This window comes from Myotis myotis, unplaced genomic scaffold, assembly GCF_014108235.1.
Source record: "Myotis myotis isolate mMyoMyo1 unplaced genomic scaffold, mMyoMyo1.p scaffold_m19_p_2, whole genome shotgun sequence".
Lineage (NCBI taxonomy): Eukaryota > Metazoa > Chordata > Mammalia > Chiroptera > Vespertilionidae > Myotis > Myotis myotis.
The window spans coordinates 5,935,582-5,961,782 of record NW_023416324.1 but is presented as its reverse complement, the minus strand read 5'-3'; the positions used below and the strand labels follow the sequence as shown (position 1 = coordinate 5,961,782).

Genomic DNA, 26,201 nt, shown 5'->3' with positions numbered 1-26,201 from the left:
GTAATGGAGAAAAAATGTTGCCCTCAGTGAAAATTTTCCACCCCATTTTGAACACAGATCGTCAGAGCTATGCACTAACTGGAAAGTCAAAGTGTGTCTGATCCCTTTTCTGGAAAATATTTCAAGCCTTTAAACACTGTGAAGTGATTTATATTTGACACACAAAATCCCAACAAAAGAGCAATTCTTCTTGAGACACAGAAAGCGTTCAAAAGTTCCAATCAAGAGAACATGTTAACCCTCTCGCTAACAATGGCACCTCTGTTTGCAAGAGCCAAGGTAAGACTTCATTATTTGGCTCCAAGAAATTATATACCTTGAGTATATAAATAGAACAATATTTCAAGGCTGCTTATATATCAAAAACATGATAGGCTGAAAAGCCAGCTGATAGTTTAGGAAGCCAGATCGTTATTAGATCAATACTATTAAAGCAAACCTAAAAAGAAACTGTTGCTGCAGATGAACCAAATATATGCAAGCTTCCTGCTCAAATAAACATTGTCTTCAAACAAAGGAGCTGCAAAGCACGGCCACCTGTCATCTGACCACAATCAGCCCAATCGCCCGCAGACCATCAGGAAAGAAATGGACTTTGAATCAGTGGCTCAGGTTTGAGTTCTGACTACTTCACTCACTAGCTGTGTGACCTGAGAAGAGTTACTAACCCCCTCCATGCTTCTAGCTCTGCATCTGTCCAATGGGGAAGAAAGTCACCCACCTTGCAGACTTGTGGGAACTAAAGGTGGGTAGCGTGCCTGGCTCATGTTAGGCTCAATAAGAGCCAGCTAGCATTCCTAGTACTGAGCTTTTAAAAAGTTCATACAAAAGCTGAAATGTCTACTTTGCTAGTTTCCTAAGGCTTATGGAGAGACCACAACCTCTCTCTAAAAAACAGTGCAGTCCTGAGGAATTCATTGAACAGCATACTGAAGTGTCATGCATATTTAAACATATAAATACAAGGATAATCTTGGTGACTTTTTTTCTTTTTATGCCTAACCAAGAAATTTTCACTTACTTCTTCTCTCTTAACCCAGCCTTTTCGTTACTGGTCTATATTTACAACATATCTGATGATATTATGCACGAACAGAATGAAATTGATATTGCTGCGACAGGTCTCCTTTTGGATTTGCATGAAGAGATTTCTTTACGTCAGATTTAATTTTTCAGTTTTCAGGCCAATGCTCACTTAGTCATCAAATCTTTCTGTTGTATATTATAAAATAACACAAGCTACCTCAGGAATAATAATGGCTTCCACCATCTGTGCCAAACAGTATGCCAGGCAGGTACAGTTGTGCTTTTCTGTCTTATACTGTAGAAGAGGAAAATGCAGCTCAAAAAGGTTAAATAGCTTGCTCTAGGGACACATAGTTAGAAAGTGTAAATGGAGTTTTTGACCCCAGATCTGTATGATTCCAGAACATTCACACTTTCCACAGACACAATTGCCTCCCATAATACCAAAAAGAAAACATAATCTAGGTTGAAAGCTAAAGCTTTTTAATGACAAAGTGAGTCAGCAAGACTTGCAGAGGTAATCAGTAATGCAAGACAAAACCACCTTCCCCTATCATCAACAAACAAGTGCTGGCGAGGATGTGGAGAAAAAGGAACCCTCGTGCACTGCTGGTGGGAATGCAGACTGGTGCAGCCACTGTGGAAGACAGTATGGCGTTTCCTCAAAAAACTAAAAATGGAACTCCCATTTGACCCAGTGATCCCACTTCTTAGGGATATATGAAAAGAAATCAGAAACACCAATCAGAAAGGATATATGCACCCCCATGTTCATAGCAGCACAATTTACAATAGTTAAGATTTGGAAACAGCCTAAGTGCCCATCAGCGGATGAGGGCATTAAAAAACTGTGGTACATCTACACAATGGAATATTATGCTGCTGTAAAAATGAAAGAACTCTTACCATTCACAACAGCATGGATGGACATGAAGAGCTTTACGCTAAGTGAAATAAGCCAGTCGGAGAAAGATATACAAAACATGATCTCACCCATTTGTGGAATATAATGAACAACATAAACTTATGAACAAAAATAGATCTAGAGACAGAGAAGCATTGAACAGACCATCAAACCTCGGAGGTACGTGTGTGTGGGTGTGGAGGGGGTTAGGGAGGGAGGGGGGGTAAGAAATCAACCAAAGTTCTTGAATGCATACATGTAAGCATAACCGATGGACACAGACACTAGGGAGGTGAGGACATATGTTGGGGGGTAGGAGTGGCCGGGGAGAGGTCAATGGGGGGAAAAGGAGACATATGTAATACTTTAAATAAAGAATTTTTTAAAAATACACATACGCACACACAAAAAGAAACACTTTCCCTTCTGTTATCTCTATAGACAAAAGTCTTTCTTTTTCCTTAAACAAACATGGTACCCACCCCCCTCCCCAAGTTGCTTTGCATATTAAAACAGCCTACAGCAAGCATGTCAAACTCACAGCCACGAGTTTGACATCCTTGGTCGATAGCAGATTGATTCCAAGAATCTGGTGTAACTCTAAATTACTTTTTTTAAACAACAGAGACACCTTTTGGCCAACAAGTGAAGCTGCAAGGTTACAGGAATACTAAGTCAATACACATTTCATTGCACACTGAGGTGCCATTATGTATTTATCTTTTCAGTGATTCCTTGGTCCTTTGCTGCTCTACAGCCAACATGGCCATGGCCACAAAAGGAAATATCTCAATGACGAAAGGCAGACCAGGGGCTGGATGTACTACCTGAAATGCAACTCGATCTGAATGGATCCTTGGGCTGTGCTGCTGTTCTTGGAGGGCTGAAAGATACAGCTGAAGACGTTGGTCGTGCCAGGACTGGCCTTCTGCCCAGCATAGCGGGTGTCAAAAGCCATCATGGAATGGGAAACCAAGTTAACGGATTTGGTTTGGTTGGAAAAGCTCTCAAAGAGCAGTTTACATTTCTTAAAGTCAAATCTAAAAGGAAGAAATCAGACAAGATGTTAAACTCTTCCCTTTTACAAAATTATGTAAGTTCAAAATTAAAAAAAAAAAAAATAATAAGTATGCTTAAGTTCTATGAAGGAGGATAACATTTATTCTGAGATCTTTCATTGATTTTAACAGATTCCTCAAAATGGACTTAGTATCACTAGGCTCTGCATCTTACTTTCTATTTCCAAAGAGATGATCTTGTCCATAGGAATCTCATGAGGAGCAGCAATACCACACATGTATTATATTCTTGGTTCATTTTCATCTCATTTCTCATCTCAAGCCTAAGAAGACTGAATACAGGGTGGGGCAAAAGTAGGTTTACAGGTTTTCGGATGGAAAATAATACAATAATTAATAAATAATAACACAAGAATAAACTCTATTTCCAGTACTCACAACTGTAAACCTGTTTTGCCCCACGCTGTATATGCGATAATCCACAAGGGATGTCGAGGATCCCTTTAGTCCTTCACTTGTCAACTTCTAGCCTGCCTAGAGGAGTCTCTCTCCAGAGTTTGCTTAATTTTTACCTCAGACACTATAGCTTAATGGAAACTACCAGAACAAACAATACCTTTCATTACAGAAAAATAACGCAACTCGCCCACCAACAGGAAATGCATTTGGGACTGACTTTTTTTTAATAACAGAGAAAACTGCAATGGACAACTCATAGTCACTCAGTACCATCACGACAATCTGTACAGATACTGGAGAAAACTAAGGGCATAGCCAGTCATCAAAAAAATTTGCAACAAAACAATCAGCATGGAACTCCAGCTAGTTAGATACAGACCACGATGGATTTTCAAGGGAAAAACAAAGTAGAATATAAAGTGCTTCCGTGAGGAAATCACTAGGCTGAAGTCCTGTTTTCAAACATCGGAACACTTTTCCAGCCATATAACCTTACATTAGTCAAAAACTCTATCTGGAAACCAGAGAAAAGTAATGTCTGCACCACCTTACATGGCTGTCAAGATATCTACATGAAAGGTGATCGAGTGTGAAAACACAATGCATTCTTAAAGGCCCCCACTGCTAACAACAAATTCCTGGTCTACACTGACCACGCAGACGATATAAATAAGTGAATGGCTGCGTAAACACATGCCCTTTCGAAAGGTTTCCCAAGTTGCCACTAGCTTCTAGGGCTCCCAAATGAAAACATGGGCCAGCACTGCCAAAGCTTCCAATTTTTCAAAAGAAACTGAAATCCCAACTTTTTGTGTGAAAACCCCCAAATTGTAAATGTTGGCCAGTGAGGGAAACGTCAGTGCTGCTCACCCAACAGTCCGGGTCTCCCCTGTGCAGACACAGGACGCCTCGTGCTGACTCGGCCGTGCATGTGTGGGCCCGTGTTCTACCCCATGGGGTTCGCCAGGGCATTAACTGCCTGTAAGACCCTCCAGGGCTCTTATTTTTCTCGCTGGCATGTCAACACTCTGTCTGCTCTGTCAGCCGCGGTGACTGCAGTGAGCAGAGACTCCCGAGACCCCTGTAGCAGGAGGAAAAACTCTCCCCTGTTCTAAGTCACTGGTATTTTCGAGAGCCTGCTACCAGAGCGCAGCCTATGCTATCTGGACTTAGACGGCGGTGAACTTGAACTTTTGAAAAGCACTCTGCAGACCACATTCCGCTGTCAACCAGCACTCCGGAACCTCTGCTCTCTGCTAAAGCAAAACCTGTGGGTTACTTGTATCAATGTTACTGTATTACTGTTGTTATAAAACAATGCAATGTAATGAGAGCCACACCTCGCCAGGGACCCGGCACCTTCTCTTCCTTTTGGATCCTTCAGCTCCAGACTCACGTTTACCATGTCCATGAGGAAGCACATGCATGTGTACACCTCTCCACTCAGGACCGTCTGGAAAAGAAAACGCTGGTCAGTCCACACTTGATGGTGCCAATGAGGATTGGGATTAGGATGGCGAGAAATCTAATTTGCTGATTGTTCCATCTTCTTTCCCGGGGTGATTTGAGGCATGTATGCACAGGGTGACCATCCGCTGAGGCAACGGGAGTTACAGAAGAACATGAGGTCTCACTCACGTGAATTCTTGGGTCTTGTAAATCATAAGGCCGCATAAATTCCTCTATGGGCTCTCCCAGGTTGTTCTCTAGTAAACCACGGATCAGCTTGTATTTGTACAAATCCAAGGAGCAGTGGACTGAGGAGAGGTTGCCATGGATGGATATGTCCGGCACAGTATGACTTATCTCCCTATGAAAAAAGGGGAAAATTTTACAAACCAAACTAACTTGACATTGACATAGTTCACACCCAAATATAAGAGCTAAAAAGTACCCACCTACATTATCAAACAGTTAATTTCTAACTTCCAATGACAAAAATGTCATGTGGCTCCAAACGAAGCAAGTTAGTATGACTGAATGTCATGCTTCAACTACAAAAAGCCCCTTTCTTCCAAAATATATATTTACAAAGTCCCAAATTTAATGAGTTGACTAACGAATATATTAATAAGGAAAAAATCTCATGAGACTCAGAAATAGTTTAAACATTATAGATGGAAAAGCAATAAAGACATAATGACAAGCTCTTTATTTAACTCTTCAGATTTAGTGATAACTGAAGGACGAAATCAGTGTTTTATCCCAAGCCCAGCGGGACAATTAGGATAAAATCTGTCAGTGACATGTCTCAGTGGAGACAGGCAGGAGTAAAGTGGAAGCAGCCGGGTTGAGGAGTAATACATCTCATCCCCACACTGAAGACCTTTTTCTCTACCCTCCTCAGGGCAAAGTGAGCCTGCTAGGTCCTGCAGATGCCACACTCCGAGTACATAAAATAGAGGGTCAGATTTCACGTGGAAGGGGAATATAAAAAGTGACGTTGTCTATAGAGAAAAACCTACATGCAATAAAGTGAAAGGGACCAGTGATGCAGAGAAGCTGGAAGGGATTACCGAGTGCCCTCCTGGGTTCCTGTTTGGGTGGAGTGAGAAGCGGATCGGATGCCTTATGTTCAGTTATCACCTTTTATCTGGGCTAACAGAGTATAACCATTTGCACATAAACACTGATGAAAGTGGGTAACGTTTAGATAAGGAGAGTAGCAAAGCACTTTTTTTTTTTGGAAGCATTACTTGAAAAGAAAACACAGTGTTCGATTTCTAAATAATGAAGCTCCTCTTAAGTCTGCTAAGCCAGTAAAACCAAATATAGCCCATGCCAACCATAACTGAACACCAGCCAAGGAGCACTTGAATAACAAGTAAGAATGAAATGCAAAAATCCCAGTGAGAGCAGCTAAACTCTTTCATTAATCCAGACAGAAACGAAAAGTGACATAAAAGGACTTGCCCAAACCCAAGGACTGCAAAGGGTGTGGCCAAAGAGGGACTCAAATCACGCTCTATGCCAGCAAGGAGACTGCTTTTCAGAGCATTACTTTACAACCACTGCTCATCTCTCCCTGGAGTTGAGATGCAAATGTTGCTGCTTCTCCAAAACTAGGGCCTCACACTGAAGGCCTCACGCACTGAGGCCAGCAGCCTCCAGTCGTGCACAGGCCCAGGTGGGCACCAACACCCCAGACGACCTTGTTAATATACACCTGAGGCTCTGCCCTGAGAGTCGGCTTCTGGTGGACTCAGGTAGGCTCTGGGATTGCCTATTTTCAAGACCTTTCCCAGCCAGGCATGGCACTAATGACAATTAAAACAACGTTCTAAACTCCAGAAAGAAGCATCCTGTGCTTTGAGAGACCAATGAAAAGGTAAAGTCAGGTCATTAATGTTTACGGAGTACTTTCAGATTGCTCAATAGAGTGAAATGGGCAAAACTGCATCTAAACAGTTATTCTGATTAAATGGAGCTCCAGGGAAAATAGCAATACCAGGCCCAGAGCCTACTGTATTTGGAACATATAATCCTAATGTCACCTCTTCCAAAATATTTTCCCTGCCATCACCACCTCCCTACCCACACCAAAATCCATGCTAAACGTATGTCCCTTCCTGTCTCCACGGCACCTGCTGCAATCCTAGCAGTTTATAACACTGACTCAAACACTAAATTAGAACCATCGACTTGCCTTCCTATATCCCTCAGCAAAGCTCTGTGAAGGCAGACGTTTTTTCTTTCATCACAGCAGCCCTCATGTCTAGAACATTTATTACATGAAGAAATAAGCCAACACCGATTATCTTTCACACTTACCTAACAGCACTGATTTCCGCCTTATTAACATTCTACTTGTGATAGTTATTCAGATATAAAACACTCACCTGTCCAAATTCCTTTCCACCTGCAATTTCAGCCGGCAAGGCTCAGTTAAGAGGCTGCCTCCCGTCTGTCGCACAAAATAGGAGGGAAAGACCAGATCTCCACTGCTGTCGTCTGAGGCCTTCGAATATTCCCGGGGACGTCTCTCGGCAGCAAAGATGTCCATGTCTTGCAGATCCACGACAATGCAATCCAGCAGGCACACATGGTCTTCTATGTGGACCCAAGAAAAGAGAGAGAATGAAGAAAATGAGACCCAAAAAAGGCTGGTCCTGAGCAAAACTAAAAAGCCAAAGAAAGTTCATTCTGTCTTTGGGAAAACGTTGAGAACTGCCTGCTTCAGGAAACGGGGTGCCCAGAAGTCTCCACACGGGCACCTGGACCTCCCTGCGCAACGCTCTACGTGCTGACACTTCCTGCCTGCTCACCTCCACTTCAGGTGTATACTGTGCCACATTCCCTCAGCGCCTCACTACTGTCCAGAGACACTGGCTGAGACTAAAAGGTTTTGATGAAACTCATTTAACATGCATCCCTCCCAGAAAATCCAACAGGCATCTCCTGTAGAGATAACATTACCCAAAGGTTGCAAAATCTCCCAGCAACAAAACTCTTTTTCTAACATATACCACATGTGCCATTTCCACCACCACTGATCTAATCCAAACCACCTTCGTTCTTGCTTAGATCACCTAAACCCCCCTCCCATATACCAACAAATTCCCTCCTGGCCCTCACAAAACCATTCTGCCCACAAAATACCAGTGCCATCCCTTTAAAAAATAAAAAAATGAGACATAACATACATTCTCTTCCTTCACACACTTTAATGGCTATGTTTATTCCAAATTTTTTTCTGTAAATCTCCCCTAAGCCCTGTAAGACCCTGCTTAAGCCCACTGCCTACTTTTCCAGCCTCACCTTAAGCCAGTGATGGCAAACCTATGACACACGTGTCAGAGGTGACACGCAAACTCATTGTTTTGGTTGATTTTTCTTTGTTAAATGGCATTTAAATATATAAAATAAATATCAAAAATATGTCTTTGTTTTACTATGGTTGCAAATATCAAAGAATTTCTATATGTGACACAGCACCAGAGTTAAGTTAGGGTTTTTCAAAGTGCTGACACGCCAAGCTCAAAAGGTTCGCCATCACTGCCTTAAGCCATTCTCCACTTTGCTCATGAAGACTCAGGCTCACTGACCTTTATTTCCCCAAAGGCCAAGCTCTTTGCTGTCTGAACAGCCTTACCTATGATGCCGCCCTCTCTTCTCCATCTCACCTGGGTCCTCTCTGTTCTTCAGTCTTTCCTATAACATTTATCTTAGTCTTCCAATATTTAGATGCTTATTTAATGTCATGCTCACATTTTTCACATGGTGGCAGGAACCATGTCTAACAGCATACACCTGGCATTAAGCAGGCACTAAATAAATTAGTTCTTGATTTCTTGACTATACTGATAACTTGGTGAAACAGATAAAAGTACAGCTGATTTGGAAGAAGGAGGGATGGGATAGGAAGGAAGGGCTTCAGAGAGTCCCTGGGGTCATCATGGAATCCTAGAGTAAATAGAAGAAGTATGAAAACCACTGCCTTAATCCAATCTTATACACAAATAGAGGAATCCCAGAAATAAAAAGTAAGTCAGGAGAAATATTCTTGGGAGAGATCTTTCTATATCCCAAATCCCTTCCTATATGTAAGGCTGCCCTCATTCCTCACCAGCACTGTCACCATAGCGACAGAAGACAACATTCGCTGAGGGTGCTGTGAGTGCACCCACTCCTGTGCTCCAATGTGCGACATACATAGATCGACAGGCAACACCACGTGGGTTAAGAATTCAGGTTCTGGAGTCAGACTGCCTAAGCTCATAGTCCAATGCTACCATTTACTATCTATGTAACTGGGCAGGTTAAATTACTTAATCTCTCTTAGCCTTTATCTCTTCATCTGTAAAATGGGGATAAAAATGAAACTCTATAGGGGTGTTATGAGGATGAAATGTGTGTGATAATTTACATAAAGAATGTGCCACAATGTCTGGCACACAGTTAGTGTTCAACTACTACTATTATGATAATCATATAATGCCATTAATCACCCAAGTAACCACCCTCCTGTCACCTCGAGGGCTGTAAAGCGCTGCAGGGCATTAGCTCTTCCTTACATCTAACAGAAGATGCTCAGCAGTCTCCCCCAGCTTGAGTCCCATAGCTCCAGAAGACAGACCACGATCAGCTGGTTTTTGTGGTTAATCATACCCCGCTTCCCTCTCGAGCTCCTTGGAGCAGCATCTCACTCATGCAATCCATCACCCAACCAGAACCCATCTGAAAACTAAAAGGCCAAAATCAGGCTCTCAACTGGATGACCCATTCTTAAATTCCAGGGAGGAAACCAATGACTAGATGGTCCATGTCTTTTAAAAATTGTTATTTAAAGTATTTCTGTTGTTACCTAATTCACACTGACATTTTATGAAAGAGTTATGTTTCATTTTTTAGAATTAAATAGTAACTGGCAAGGATGGTGTCTGAATAGTAGGTGTGTCTAAGGAGGCAGGAATCATTCTAGTTATAAATATACCATCTGGTGGCAACTCTCTTGACCTATAAGAAAAAAATCCCAATAAATGATCTAAATATCTTTATTTACCCTGTGTCTTGCTAATTTAACCCACTTTAGAAGTCACCCAATGCTAAGTCTACAACCTAAATTTCTTAAGCCTACTATGGCAATGTCAAAATTCCATTAGCACAGAAGACATGCTATTGCTTTGCCAGCATCTGCCCTTTGCCAGGGTGCAGCCTCCTCTTTCACTCCCACGACACCCCCACCTACAGCCATCTCACGAATTCCTCACCTTCATCACACAGTCCCTTTCTCTTCTCTTACCTGGACTACTGGAAACCTGGCCGACAGAGGGTGTGGCTTGCTGCCCTTGCTGCTTGGTCGAGGCACTGGGCATGAGCTCACTCTTCAGGACGCCCACACCCACTCCAGCAGGCGGCGCCATGAACAGCCCCTCCGTGCGGCTGTCCTTCGGGTCCTCCGTGCTCGTCGTCTTCCTCATGCTGTGTTTGGGAAAGCTCACCGGGGAAGCTGAAGGCACTGATTCCTGGAAGAAACAGAATAAAGCTAAAAGGCAAGAATGGGGGTGGTCTCTTTACAGTCCTGGAAATCCCATCCAGTCCCTGGGCTCTTCCAAGACCCTATCACTTGGCGCTTCCCAAGACAAGCTGATCCCATGAGCAAAGGGTAGTAACAGGATCATGACATTCACATCACATGTAATTATCTGCAGAGATGGTACATATAATTCAATACCTGCTGAAAACGGTAGCAATTTTGCAGGACGATATTATCTTCTGTCTTAAGAGCAAATGTTAAGATCCTAAAGGCCAGTGGTTTGTTGAATCAACGTAAAATGAAGCAAAAGCTAATCTCTCAGCCATATGATATATTGTCACTGTACTGGAGGGGAGGGGCTTATTGTTCTAAGAAATGTATCTAACAGAAAGTATGGTTCCAATGGAATTAATTAATTATGTAACGTGTTTGCATTTTCTGGAAGTCTCTCCTCATGGGTTCACATTTCTTATCTCTCTCAGTAACTGTATGCCAATGGAGAAAAATAAAAAAAGGAAAACACAGGCGGTTGGCCATTCCTATTATGTTTCTGTTCAAGGACATAAAGATTAAGGGCTAATCCCAAGTAAAATAAATTCTATAAAATACTACACCCTGCTCTTACATACTTAGTACCTTCAGTTAACTGCCAACAGGGATAAATCTTTTCACCAAAATGATTCAGTAACTGACTTGATTGAAAACCTCCCGTGACTGCTTTGCCCAAGCCTCAGAGCCCTGCATCCCTACGACTTGTGCCTCCCCAGCGTTCTCATCTATCCATCCTCAACAGCGGACTGGAGGAGGGGAGAACGGTCTTCCGCTAGCGCAGCCTTGCATGTCATTCCTCTCAGCCTTCGAGGAGGTAACAGCGCTCTCCTTCCCGGTTCTCTTGGGTAGCAATTACACGTAACAGTGAAGGAAACCAGTTCTTACTTTCCAAGATGTGTTTTGCAAGTCAAATTACTAGGTAAATGCTATTACTTAAGTATTTCAACATTAAAAACCTTCCCTCTTGCTTAGTTTATTTAAACTCTGGGGAGTATTTGTTGCTCTTTCATTTGCCTCATCTCTACATCCTCACTGTAGTTGGTCTAAGTAAATCAATGGCTTGAGGAGATTAACTCAAAGCTTTTGAAAGGCTGACTTAGAAATTATGGTTTAAGCAAAAGCTATGATTGAGAAAAATGAAAGGAAGAGCATATGTAAAAAATTCAAACCTGCACTCATTAGGACATGGATTTATGTAAAACAATTCTAAACACACAGGAGTCATAAAGCTCAAAGGCAAATAACCTCTCCACAAGCTTTGGTTTCAGGATTACTTCCTGTTCTTCAACCACTGGGATGCATGCTAGACAAACCTCACACGTGCAAATATATCCAAGAGCAAATGGAAATGCAAACTGATTTCTGGTGAGGAAAGTAACTATCCACTTTATATAGGCCTAGGTCAACTGAGCTTGGCTGTACACGTCGGAGGCAAGCTTCACAGATATGTTTATCTGATTACAGATACTTTCACAGGCAGCACACTCCAAGCAGCCCTTATGGAATTCTACAGAACAACCACTAGTATGCCACAAGATAAGGCTTTTCTAGGGCTTAAGGAAATAAAAATACACCACCAAGAACTTACATACTACCTAGAGCAAGAGCGAGAGCGAGAGCAAGAAAGAGAAGAAAAGGAAAGGAAAGAGAGATAAAGAGAAGAAAAGCAATTGCTTTTCATGGTCCTTAAGAACTTCTCTACACAGGAGGAAAGTGAGACACAGACACAGACACACACACACACACACACACACACACACACGATAAGCAGACTTTCCCAATGAGATACTTCAAAGGGTTAATTTTTAAAATTTTCTTTTTTTAAGCATAAGAGTGTGAATTGACTGCTGAATCCCATAAGGTCTTTCAGAATAACCAGGAGGCAAAAAAGCATATTATACCTTGAAGAAACAGCGATCCTTGTATGCACTGCCACTTAAAATCAAATCCTCAAAAACAAATACAGAGGAATTTTTTCATTAAAATGCTGCAAACTATATACAGTTATCTGGCTTACTTAACAAAACTTTCTTGAGATAGTTGGCAATTCTTTGTTATGCTAACTTCAGTGTCAGCTTGTGAACCCATATATAGATACTAGAGGCCCAGTGCACAAAATTCATGCATGGGTAGGGCCCCTAGGCCTGGCCGGCGATCAGGGCCGATTGGGGCCTTCCTTCCCCCAGCTGCCGGCTGCCAGCCAGGACCTTCCTTCCTCCGGCTGCCAGCTGCCGGCTGGGGCCTTCCTTCCCCGGATGCTGGCTGCTAGCCAGGACCTTCCTTCATTCTGTGCTGCCCCCCGGTGGTCAGCACACATCATAGCGAGCAGTCAAACTCCCAGTCAGTCGAACTCCAGAGGGGATAATTTGCATATTAGCCTTTTATTAGATAGGATTATATAGGATATCTGAGAACATCAGTCCTTCACTGAAGGGTAGAAAAACAGAAATGGTACTTATTGAACTTAATGACCCATTCTGGCTCTAACTGACCTTTTCCTAAAAATATGTAGGTCTCAAAACAAAGATTTACCACTAAACAAATATGTTCCCAAAAACTTACTGTAAACTCAAAAGACAGTTCCCAAGGAGATCTCCCTGGGCAGTAATGGCAGTGGAGTTGGAACAAAGATGCAATATCCAGAGATGATGATGGGGACAATGTTCTTGTGCAAACACCGGTGCTGATACTTTTGTTTAAAATCTACTCATGTTAATTATAAACACTTCATACTAAGGAGAAGTGAATAAGAAAGTTTAGAAGCAGTTACCAATCTTTCCTTTTATGAACGAACCTTTCTTTTATGTTCTTTAAATCAGCAAACAGCAAAATGCTTACATCTCAACTATGAAAACCGATTTACTTCATTATGGCCAAGGTTACTAGTTCCCTAGTGGGCTTATTGTGAAAAGACCAATGGTGGTGGATCTCACTTTTACTGTTGCAAAAAATACACATAAGTAGTGGCTTGGCAGTTAGAGTGTCGGCCGACTCAATGGAGGGTCATGGGTTCAATTCCTGGTCAACGGCAAGTACCTGGGTTGCAGGTTCAATACCTGGCCCCAGTTGGGGCATGTGCAAGAGGCAACCAATAGATTTTTTTTTTTCTCTCTCTCTCTCCCCTTCCCCTCCCTTCCTTCTACTCTCTCTAAAAATCAATGGGACAAATATCCTCAGGTGAGGATTAACAAACTAACAAAAATACACTTGAGTGGGAGCCTGTTTCTCCCAGTTAAAGCAGCCTCTGGCGGTGAGGCCTGTCACCCACAGGAGGGCTGCTCGCAGCTCTGCCTGAGGGATGCCTATGAGCTGGGCGAACCTGGTGCTGCCCACCCCGTGCATCACTAAACACTGCGGCCTCCGCTCTGATCACTAAATCTGGTTTATCTGAGCGAGTGGCTATAACTGAGATGATACATGGACAACATGACCTCCAGCCCTTTGTCCAAACACCCCCAACTCTGGGTCCAGAGCCCAAGGTTACAACACATGGACGTGGTTCCTATGATTGTCACTGTCCCATCTTCACTCTTCTCCTTCCTCCACCCATTCCCACTCACTGAATCACATATCTTCGGTTCAAGATGTTTACGTGAATAACAGTGAGTAAATGAATGAGTGAAAAATAAAAGAAATAAAAAATACAGAGACAGTAATTTGAAAATCATAACATTAAGCATTGCCAACAAATATTATCTTCCTATTACTTCCTGAACTGAGTTGCTGTCCTTGGCAACATCCTGGTAAGGACTACCACCCACTCATCTCTTTCATCTTCTTTTCTTTCTATACCTAGAGAGGCAAACAGTAACTGCTCGTTCATATCTTTGCTGTCATAATCTTTCGAGTTCTTCCATCTAAGTTATTTTAATGAATTCACTGCCCACCCTTCAGAAAATTCAAAGAGCTCTAGCTACTCAGTAAGGGCTACTCAAGACACATAACAGGAACAGCGTTTGTCAGCTTATTTTCCCCATGTTAACCTAATCCTAATCCCGGGAGGTAAAATCAAATCACAGCTAAGAGAGTGGAGTATGGGAGCCAGACACATCTAAATCTAAGGTCCACATGTCCTCCGTACTACCTGTATAATCCAAAAGAAATGGCTTAATCTTTTTAAGTCTCAATTTCTTTATCTGGAAAAATGGTGTTAATAATACTAGATACCTCTTAGGTTACTAATGAGAACAAAGTGAACAAATATGTAAATAGCATAGGCTGACGTATAATAAGCATTCAATAAGCCTTCAATAAGCATTCAGTAATAGTGCTATTATTGTCAGTCATAAGATCTTACAATTAAATCAAATTTTATGTACACCCCCCTTCAAAGGCCATCTCTCTCCCAGTGTTATTAGCTGTTAGACCAAAGCAAGCATAACTAGCTGGGGTTTTCAGTAAGTGCTATTCTGACAAGCTAAAACGAGTTTGTACTGAATAAGAAGATAGACTGAAAAGCCACTGTGGAAACTATCAAGGTGCCATCAAAACACACAGGGGGAAAAAGAACAAGACACCTCTAGTTCCAGCAATGGTACCAGTCTCCTCAGTGCAAATGTGAGTGGGAGGGGCTAATTAGACCACCTCCACGTCCTCTTGGCACTAAGTCTGTGATTACTAGGTGCTCTCTCTCTCTTTTTATTTTTTTTCCTTTTTGTTTTGTTAATCCTCACCCAAGGATATTTTTCCATTGATTTTTAGGAGAGTGGAAGGGAGTGGGAGAGACAGAGAGAAACATCAATGTGAGAGAGACACATCAATTGGTTGCCTCCCGCCCGCACCTGGACCAGCCCAGACTAGGGCTGGGGATCAAGCCTGCAACTAAGGTATGTGCCCTTGACCGGAATCAAACCCGGGACCCTTCACTCCACTGAGCCAAACTGGCTAGGGTGGTGCTCCCATTTTTATCATTTATTCTCAATGAGTCCCCCTTTTTCCAAATGTAAAATGAAAACAACAGCAATCCTCATGCCAATTACCTCCAAACATTATTGTAAGAAATAAATAAGTTCTAACATAATTTTAAACTATAGAGCAATATCTGTATAAGACTTTATTATAAGAATATTTTTTAATGGCTTCAGATAAACCTTGGGCCAAATCAGGTCCCCTGAAAAAGCCAAATAGTGTAAAAAGTTGATTATTCTGAGGTCAAACAGTGAGGAAAGCATTATAAAGATGGAAGATTGGTTCTGTTGGTTGGTTTGATAAAATTACTTACTACATACAGTTAGTAAAGGTTACAATTTCTACTATCTCTATTAAAAGGTAAATTAAAATGTCAATAAAATGTCAAAAATAAATCTTCAAGCCCTAGTCGGTTGCTCTATGGTTAGAGCATCAGCCCGAGGGCTGATGGGTCGCAGGTTCAATTCCCAATCAAGGGCACATACTTCAGTAGCAGGTTTGCTCCCTGTCCAGGCTCGGGGCGCATGCGGGAGGCAGCCAGTCGATGTTTCTTTCTCTCTCCCCTCCTCCTCCCTCCCTTTCACACTCTTTAAAAATCAATGGAGAAAATATCCTTGGGTGAAGATTAAATAATAATAATGATAATAATAATAATAATAATTCTTCCAAGTCACATACACTAACAGCAGTTAGGACCACCTCACAGCAACACGTGAATTTTTCAATTAGTGTTCAAATGCCAGTTCAGTGACAAGGGAATGGGTACTAACTGCTCACCTTATCTTGTAAGGAAAAGGTCCCAGGAAAACCAGCAAAGAGAAACCTGTTCTTGACTTTCAACTTCCCCAAATTTGCTACAATCAGATTATTTGATCTGGAACTTTCTGGGATAAGGAGAACAGGAGCACCAGCCTCGATATCCAGGAGAACCCGTGAGCAGCGCTGGGCTTGATCTCTCACCTGTAAGAGAAAAGAAAATGGACTCAGAGGATCAATTAATTCCCTAATTTTACAGGTCTCCACAAAGTTCCATAAATTTATAGAACCAAAACACCTAAAATCATACAGAGTACTAGTATACCCTATAACCACCATGGAGTTAAATTAGAAATCAGTAACAAGGAGATAATGAAAAACCCCAAATATTTGAAAATCAGACTACACACTTCTAAATAACCCATGGGTCAAAGAAGAAATCACACGGGAAACAGAAACATATTTTGACCTTACTGATAACTAAATCACTGCATGCTAAAATTCAAGGGATGTGCTTAAAACAGTAGAGAAAATGTTCAGTAACTGTTTATTTTATATTTAAAAATAAAGATTTAAGACCAATGTTCAAGGCTTCTATCTTAAGAAGCTAAAAAAAAAAAAGAAAAGCAAGATAAAACTAAGTAGAGGAAAGAACATAATAAAGAACAGAAATTACTTAATTAGAAAACGAACAATAGAAAAAAAATAAAACGTTCATGGAACACTACACCAACAACCACAGAATTCACATTCTTTTTAAGTTCTAATCTTTATACCAGGCTTCAATAAATTGGTTCTTTGAAAAGACTGATGAAAAATGATAAACCTCTACTTATAATAATAAAAAGAAAGAAATGAAACAAAAATCACCACTAAAAGGAAGGAGTGGGGGACACTGCTACAGAACTTACAAATATTAAAAAGATAAGGGAACCTATGAAAAATTTTATGCCAACAAACTGACAATTTAGATGAAGTAGACAAACTCCTTTAAAAAAACTATCTACAGTTAACATCATATTTAATGGTGAAAAACAATGTTTTCCCACTAAGATAGCAATTTTCAACAGGTATACCTGACTTCTTTTCCCTTAGATTGTCAAATAAAAAAAAAATGACAACAGCCAATACAACAATATTTGTCTGGTGTGAATGAATCAAAATTATTCCTATTTTTTGGCCAGATCCACAAAATACGTATTTTTTGGTGTGCCACAGAATTTTAGTAATTAGTTTATGTGTGCAGTGGAATGAAAAAGGTTGAAAATCACTGCCCTACAATAAGGAACAAGACAAGTATAACCACTCTGACCACTTTTATTCAATATTGTAGTGGAAGTCCTAGTCTGGACAAAAAGGCAATTCGGTTGGAAAGGGAAAAATAAAATTCTCTTATTCTCAGACAACAATCATCTACAGCAAGCATGTCAAACTTGAGTTTGACATGCTTGATCTACAGCTAAAGAATTTAAAGAAACTGGCATGCGTGCCAAACATGGCACACCAGTAACTTTTGCTGGCACGCGAAACCCTCTCTTATAATCTTCCATTTACAATTTTTTTCTTAGTATCGACTTTTTTATTTTTCAGATAAATTCAGTGTAGGTGCACCTTAGATAAATAAATAATTTTATATAGCATGTATACATTAAAAAATAAATGTATTTTTCATCATATACTGTGTTTTTGTCGCTCAAATGAATTTTATTATTTCTTCAAGGTTCTTCACATACGTACACCTTAAGAGATATCAAGTAGGCGTAACATGTTCTCAAAAAATTAGGGTTGGCACGCAGAAGAATTCTGAGTCAGAGATTTTGCTGGTTTTGGCACGCACTCACAAAAAGGTTGCCCACCCCTGAACTAGAATAAGGAACTTCATTAAGATGACAGGATATGAGGTCAACATATCAAGAGATCTTTTAAATTCATATCATTTACAATAGCATCCAAAATTGGAAATACTTAGAGACAAATATAACAAAATAATTGTAAGATCAGTATACCCAAAACTATAAAATATTGCTGAAATTGAAGACCTAATTAAATGGAGAGATGTACCATACTCAACGATGCAAGGACTCAAGATTGCTAAGGTGTCGATTCTCCTGATACACAGATTCAATGCAATCTCAACCAAAATCCTCAGTGACTTTATTGTAGAAATAGACAAGCTGATTCTAAAATGTATAAGGAAAAACAAAGAACCTAGAATAGCCAAAGCAACTTTGCAAAAAAAAGAACAAAGTTGGAGAACTTAGACTACTGGATTTCAAGACATACCACAAAGCAACAGTAATCAAGACTAGGTAGCACTGGCATACGATTAAATAAAAATCAATACAACAGAATAGAGAATGAAGAAATACACATAGACATATATGGTGAATTGAATCTCAACACAAGTGCCAAGATATTTCAATGGGAAAAGAATAGTCTGGGGATATATATGGGGGCAGGGAGGGGAGAGAATCTCAGTCCTTACTTCACAAAAAACCCCACAAAAGTCAACTAAAAATGGAAGAGGTCTAAAATTATAAAACTTCTAAAAGAGGCTAAAGGAGAAAATGTCCGCCACCTTGTGGTAGGCAACAGTTTCTTTAATAAAACACAAACAGCACTAACCATAAAGTAAAGAAATTGGACTTCATCACAAGGAAAAACTGCTTTTCAAAAAACAGTGTTAAGAAAATATTTTTAACCCTCCAGTTCCCTTTCCCATCGGATCTGAACACCGATCTTGGTGGTCGCAGAGGAGGAAAAGTAATAGTGAAGCTGGCCTCACAGTGCCTACAGCCTGTGGGCTAGTTTCAAACAGGGTTGAAAAAAATGAAAAAAAAAAAAAAAATTGAAAAAAAATGGAAAAAAAAATGAAAAATTGAAAAAAAAAAATTGAAAAAATTGAAAAAAATGAAAAAAAAATTGAAAAAAAAGAAAAAAAAGAAAAAAGAAAAAAAAAGAAAATATTTTTATATATTAGATGAGCCACTGCCTAACCCAATAGGGCCTCATCAGTTATCATCATAACTAATTATCTTTTTTTCATGTTTCTATCTTCCCACTAACAGATAAGCTCCATGCGGTCAATGACCATGTCTTTCTTGTTGTCCATTATATTCCCAGCAGCTGACACAATGTACAACACATTACTCCACAATAAACATTCACTAAATAATTGAAGAAATGAACAAATAAGGTTGTCATAGGATCAAATGAGGTAATATATATGAAAGTACTTTGAAAACTCCAAAGCATTGTTAACATAAATAATTATTAATTGAATGTAAAGCACACTTATTTTTGTTATCTCCATTTTCCTTCTACAACTGAGTCAACAGAAGAACAAGAAAAATAACTTGCCGCTGGTCACACAGCTTATAGCGGCAACACCCAGACTCCAGATTCCTATCCCAAGATTTCTAAAGTGAATATCTTAACTCCACCAAAATTCTGTACTCCAGTTCCTCAGTGAATAAACAAGTTTAATATGAGAGACACCATGTAAAGTAGAAGACACAGGATATCTATATCATACTTCTGGGGTAAAAAATAAAGGAAATCACAGCTATATTTTTGGCCTATTTTGCTCAGTGGTTAGAGCACTGGCCCTTGGACCAAAGGGTCACAGGTTGGATTCCCAGTCAAGGGCACATACCTGGCTTGCAGGCTCAATCCCCAGCCACAGGTGGGGCATGTGCAGGAGGCATGTGTCTCTCTCACATGGATATGTTTGTCTCATTCCCTCCCCGCCATGTCTCTTCCTCTCTCTTCCTCTTCCTCCTTCTCTTCCCCTCTCTCTAAAAATCATGGCAAAAATATCCTCAGGTGAGGATAAACAAAAAAAATTAAATTAAAATAAAGAGCCCGGCTGGCGTGGCTCAAAGGCTGAGCATCGACCTATGAATCAGAAAGTCACGGTTAGATTCCCAATGAGGACACATGCCCGGGTTGTGGACTCGATCCCTAGTGTAAGGCGAGCAGGTGGCAGCCAATCAATGATTCTCTCTCATCACTGATGCTGCTCTCTCTTCTTCTCCCTTTCTCTCTGAAATCAATAAAAAAATGTATTTTAAAAATTAAAACATTTCTCTTTGGCCCAAATTAGGTAAATGATTTAGATAAATGATGTTCTAATTTCAAGCATCAAGATTAATCCCTTCCTCCTTCCCTCCCTCTCTCCCTCCCTCCCCTGCCTTTTCTCTTTCTCAAGTCAATAAAAAAAAAAAATGTAAAAAAAGATTAAAAAGAAATTTAAAGTCCCACTGGATCAGTATTTGTAGACATTAGAAAATGTATGACTAGAAATTCAGGTACAAGTCAAAGGTAGATAATACCACCTGTCATCAGTACAATATTAGGAGAAAGGAATTTAAATTTCAAACAAAATAACCTCTTAATCTTATCTGCAACAAAGTAGGTCTTTAGCTCTCTCTGTAAATCTAAATAATTCAAACAGCTAGGTTACAAATCCTTGAGAAGATTGGCTTTTCTTCAAAGGCCACACATTTAGCACGATTCAAAACAGAAAAATATGCCATTACCTTCCGCTTGTCTTGTATCATTTAAAACTTACCTATTTAATTTCTTCCTCCCCAGGAAGTTAAACCCAATTACTCTGTAATGCACAGTGTGTACTTTCCTAACCCAACTGGTTCTTCACAATTACTTATTACAGTTTAAACACATGTAAAAATAATTGTTTAAATGTACATAATTCTAACAGACGTTTAGCAAAGTTGAACTGAGAGTCACAAAAAATGTTCCTGACTTTATAGGATCCAATCCTATAAAATAATACCACTTAGGTATTCAATACCATTTACAGGATTCAAACCTATAATTCAGAAGCATTCAAAAATAAACTACGGGCACAAAGATATTCATGGAAGCATTATAAGAAAATGGTTAAGTAAACTAACTTGCTGGACTACATAGTTATTATTAAACAGAATTGCTATGAAAAATGCAAAGCAAAATGGAAAAAGATTATGAAAAAGGGTTAGTCCCAAAGTGTATGCATGAAGGTAACACACTTTCTGTACTTTCCTATATGAACTATATGCTTTCCCTCAATTTAAAAGTTTTTTTTAAAAGCATATGTAGACCACAATACCATTTTACACTCCGTAATGGCCCAAAACAAAAAGGTTGACAAGTGTTGGCAAAGATATGAATGACAAGGAATTCTTACACATTATCCATGGCAGTATGTAATGGAGGTGCCATTTCTGAAAACAACCTGGCATTATCTTATAGAGAAATATGTGCATCTCTCTGGCCCAAAAATTCCACTCCTAAGTATCTCAGAAAAACTCTAACACATACATGTACATTGGGAGGCACTGTAAACAACCCAAGTGTTCAACAGGAAAGTGAATAAACCATGTGTGTTATTATATACAATGAAATATAACAGTGAAAATAAATTAAATGCAATCACATGTAATAAATCTGAATGAATCTTATTAACACCAAAGAAAGCAAGTCATAGCTCGGCCGGTGTGGCTCAGTGATTGAGTATTGACCTAGGAACCAGGGCACATGGTTCAATTCCGTCACGGCACATGTCCAGTTTCAGGCTCAATCCAGTGGGAAAGGGGGTGGAGGGCGCAGGAGGCAACCAATCAATGATTCTCTGTCATCATTGATGTTTCTAGCTTTCTCTCCCTCTCCCTTCCTCTCTGAAATCCATAAAAATATATTTTAAAAAATAGAACTACATTATAATTGTTTTTCTGTGGTTCCCAAACTGCACCAGGACACTGCAGGGTGCTGCTGCCCACTCACAAATGGGCTCACTCATGGCCAGGCCATGTTAAAGTTTTAGGTAAACATGTCATCTGTCAGACACCGCAAAATGCAAACCACTAGCTTGAGCTAGTTCATATTCAATACTAAATCATGTGACATCCTTTCAATGATGTCTCATCTTTGTGAAGCTAGGTCTTAAGCAGCTGCTGTGACAAAAGCAAGAACCATGAGAAAGTAAATGCAGAACAGGAAATGAGGGCTGTCATGTCCAATCCAATTCAAGTTTGAGAAGTTGTGGTTATTGGAGAATGAAATAAAAATATTATTCTTTCACTTATGTGTTATTATTTGTCAAGCAGCTACTAAGTGTTAGGACATATGTACTTATTTAATTGTTTAGTCTTAATTACTTCGTAAATGGGAAGCCATTAGGTGTGTCTTTTGGCCCAGGATGTGCCATGGAAAGACTCCCAAGACACTAAGGGTGCAAGAAGCAGTTTGGGAATTTCTAATTCTATTTGAAAAAAACCCTCTTTATATATGTTCTTCAGGACCACTTTCCAGAAGAATCCTCACTAAAGTCCCAGAAGGGCCAGAGTATTAAGTGTTATCCATAAATTTCATGAATCGTTCTTAGAGAAAGTTAAAGCTAAACTTTAAAGGTAACTAGAACACAATACAATGAATAAGAAATGTAAGTCTCAGATTACAGCAAGATTTCTATAGGTAACCAGCTGCATGGAGGACATCAGTAAGCATTAAGTTATCTAATTACCTTTAGTGAAATGTTCCAGGTTTAGCTTTAGAGGCTTAAAAGTTCCACTGATCAGTCAAACTGAAAAGGCAACTTGGAGAAATGAGACTACCTACCGTCTGCCCCTCAATCGCGGCCCGCTGGCGCCCCAGGACGTCCTGCAGCTGCGTGAAGTGCTGAATGAAGGCCACCACCTCCGCCTGGAAGCGCTGCGTGTGCACGTACTGCACCGAGGCCATCTGGAGGCTCACGCGGATGTCGTGCTCCCTCCGCAGCAGGGGGTCGGGCCGTCCATACCTAGAAACGGCAAAAACGTGACTCAAACGGCAGCCAGATACAAGTTCGTATTTGAAGACAACTTGGATTGAGCTAGGGGTTTCCCTAGAGAACACACTTAATGATTAAAATGGAAATCCACATCAAGTTTTACAAAGTGAACTCCAATAATCACTCCCTTTCTGAGCTTCGTTCGGCAGGTGTTGAGAATGTGCAGCAAAAGGCTGGTGTGAGACAGCCAGGGCTATACACAGGTGGGCAGCTCCAGGCACTCACTCTGGATTCCAGAACTCACTCACAAGCCACCTGTGGTTCAGACCTTTCACCTGGGCCTTTAAGGAAAAGCAATTATTCCTGCTCACTCTGTTCTAGCAACGATTGTGACAATATGGGTTTAAAAGATAATAAAAATAAGACATGAAACAATGTGTAAGAAAACTGGGCAACCAAACCAACGTTCCTGGGGAAAACTCTTCTGGAGGCAGAAAGAAGTCTTATTTTAACTCCAGTGAAATGTAGGCCAAAGAGGCTTAGCATCTACATTCCAAGACAAATTAGAAAACCTTACTAAGGATTTTGAATTTACTGGAGTATGGAGCATGGTGTCATAATAATAACTTAGTATACAGGATACAGTCACTGGGGAAAGGATCTCACATTAGCTAAGCACCTATTCTGTGACAGACAGAGAATTAAGAGTTTTATATTAATTATCTCATTTTTTACAGAACCACACCACTGTGGCAGGTAACAATAGAAACTAATCAATCTAAATCAGGGGTGGGCAAACTTTTTGACTCGAGGGCCACAATGGGTTCTTAAACTGGACCGGAGGGCCGGAACAAAAGCATGGATGGAGTGTTGTGTGAACTAATATAAATTCAAAGTAAACATCATTACATAAAAGGGTACGGTCTTTTTTTTTTTTTAGTTTTATTCATTTTAAACGGGCCGGATCCGGCCCGCGGGCCGTAGTTTGCCCACGGCTGATCTAAATGCTCAGTACAGTATGACATACTCCCCTTGAAAATGAAAGAAAAAGTTCCCCGATACCTTTAGAAACAGGTTTTCTCAGTTCTGGTTGAACATTAGAATCACTATGGCAAGTTGGGGGGCGGGGAGGACTGAGCATTACCCTACACCAAAATATTAGGGGTTATAGCTGGATATTTCTATTTTCTAACAGCTTTCCAAAAAGTTAAAAAACCACCATTTTAAACTTTCTGCCTTTTAATAACTATGTAGGCCTAAAGATGCCTTCTAAATTATAAAACTGAAAAGATTCAATATAGACTGTTTCTACAGAAAAAAATGCACAATGTAATTTAACATTATAATTGTGCATATCTATATGCACAATCTATATCTTCAACAACTTTCTCAGGCTGCAATCATTCTAGAATGTTTACGGCTTGATGGAAACTGATCTTAGTCCCTCAACATTTAGAGACAAAAACAGATGCACAGAGATGAAATGAGTTGCCTAAGATCACATAACCAGTTAGTGGGAGAGCGGCATGAGCCCAGGGATTTTAGTAATCAGAAGTATTTCAATCATGCCCATCTGTTTATGAAACCCGAGGAGCCCACGTCAGCACAGATCCATTTCAATAGGAATCAGGATTCCTCACCACTAGATCATACCAGTTTTGTGTAAGAAGGTAAATTTTTTAAGTCTTTTCTTCATTGATGAGTCAACACGAATTTGAAACAGCCAGCAATAATGACAAAATGTCAAGTGAGAAAGATGGAGGTTTTTACTTAAAAGTCTGGAAGATGAGTGCTTCTTCCCCACTGGTGGTGAACCGCTCCCTGTAGAACTCCCCGTGGGCTGTGAGGTCACTCAGAGACAGGCTCCCGATGCTGCCCTGCAAGGCCAGGTCTCCTTCTAGGGGTGTGAGATTAGAACACGTTACGTACCCTGTTTTGTCTCACACCTTCAATGTGTCTGACACACACATGCCTCAGACTTCCCACCATTTAATCAAACTACATGGCAAAAGCAAATTTTTGCATCCCAACACACCCAGAAAAAATGTTTTATGCAACTTTTCAAGTAGTCTCAGTGCAAAAGTCCGCAGGGGACTGAAATGACACAGCAACATCACACTTGAACATTTGCAACAGGAAAGAAATAAAACTAAATGTGTACACAATTTAAAGAGAAAAGCATTTACAACTACAGATAGGGAGCGTGATCCATTCTGAGAGTAGACTCCTAATTAGAATTAGTGAAATAGCCTCAGTTCTATTCACTGTACTATGGATAAAAAAATGAAAAAGGAAGTATTAGACATGTGTCAGGTATTCAAGCAACCTTAAGTGGCTTTTGGTATGATTTAATAAAAAAATAAATAAAAACAGCATTAATGAGATAGACACTAAAGACTCTGACACTGCAGCAGGGAGGCCCCTGGAAGGTGGGCAGAAAGAAGGTTGCTGAAACTCGGGCATCTGAGCAGTGAACCTCTACTGAGTCATTCCCAATAGGGGTGAATAGTAAAAAGAAATATGCTGAACTGTTGCTTCTGTAAAATTTTATCATCATAATTAGCAATATAAAACTAGAGGCCCAGCGTGTGAAATAGAGCGTGGTAGCCCACCACTGCTCGCAGTCCCGCCCACCTACCTGCCGCTGCCTGCCATGTTCACTGCCCCACCCGCCCGCCACCCACCTTGCTGTGATCGGAGCCTGTGGGCCGTGGGGGAGGGACCTCAGGGTGACTGGTCGTGTGATCAGCCTGGTCATCATGGACACTGGCTTTTTATATATACAGATGACCAGTTCAGCTCCCAATGAGTCAAAAGCACATACTAATTTTTTATTAATTTCCTCAAAGAAATACCCAAGCTTCTCCAATTTCAAAGAACTATCTCTGCTAGGCATCTTTTAGACACTGATTTATACCAGGCAAAAACACCTCAACTTCAGTTCATTCCTCCCCCAAAAGACATTCTTGTTTTTAACTACAGGGTCAACATTTGAGCCTTGTAGTCGTCCATATTTCATTACCTAGTCCTTAAGGAAGGAATAGTTTTTTATTCACTTTAGAGATCCCTACTATTTAAAATTTGATGTAGCTGATCACAGTTTTTCTGTAAGAATTGCAACTTACAGAGTCCCACTGGAAAGAATGCCAAGGCCCTGGTCGGGTGGTTCAGGCTGGAGTGTCATCCCGTACACCAAAAGGTTTCATCCCTGATCATACGGGGCAACCAATTAGATGTTTCTCACATCAATGTTTCTTTCTCTCTCTCTCTCTCTCTCTCTCTCTCTCTCTCTCTCTCTAATATCAGTAAAAACATATCCTCAGGTGAGGG

The 26,201-nt window shown here is 40.4% G+C and overlaps 1 protein-coding gene and 1 non-coding gene across 13 annotated transcripts in view; one reads left to right on the top strand and one right to left on the bottom strand.

The window, feature by feature from the left end:
- VPS13D (vacuolar protein sorting 13 homolog D) overlaps nt 1-26,201 on the bottom strand; it is a 221,325-nt gene that overhangs the window by 151,235 nt on the left and 43,889 nt on the right. For all 12 annotated transcript variants that reach the window (XR_004973974.1, XM_036348853.1, XM_036348857.1 and 9 more), the window contains 8 exons: nt 24,642-24,768; nt 22,721-22,901; nt 16,121-16,303; nt 10,151-10,373; nt 7,248-7,458; nt 5,047-5,218; nt 4,749-4,861; nt 2,758-2,970 (listed from right to left, as the gene is read on the bottom strand). Coding sequence is in view for 11 of the 12 variants with exons in the window: in XM_036348853.1 (XP_036204746.1) it covers nt 2,758-2,970; nt 4,749-4,861; nt 5,047-5,218; nt 7,248-7,458; nt 10,151-10,373; nt 16,121-16,303; nt 22,721-22,901; nt 24,642-24,768 (1,423 nt within the window). In the remaining variant the exon portion in view is untranslated. The remainder of the gene's footprint in view (nt 1-2,757; nt 2,971-4,748; nt 4,862-5,046; nt 5,219-7,247; nt 7,459-10,150; nt 10,374-16,120; nt 16,304-22,720; nt 22,902-24,641; nt 24,769-26,201) is intronic.
- Nucleotides 18,800-18,919, top strand: LOC118677993. Its single transcript, XR_004974688.1, has one exon. It is a non-coding gene; the product is annotated as a small nucleolar RNA SNORA61 (small nucleolar RNA).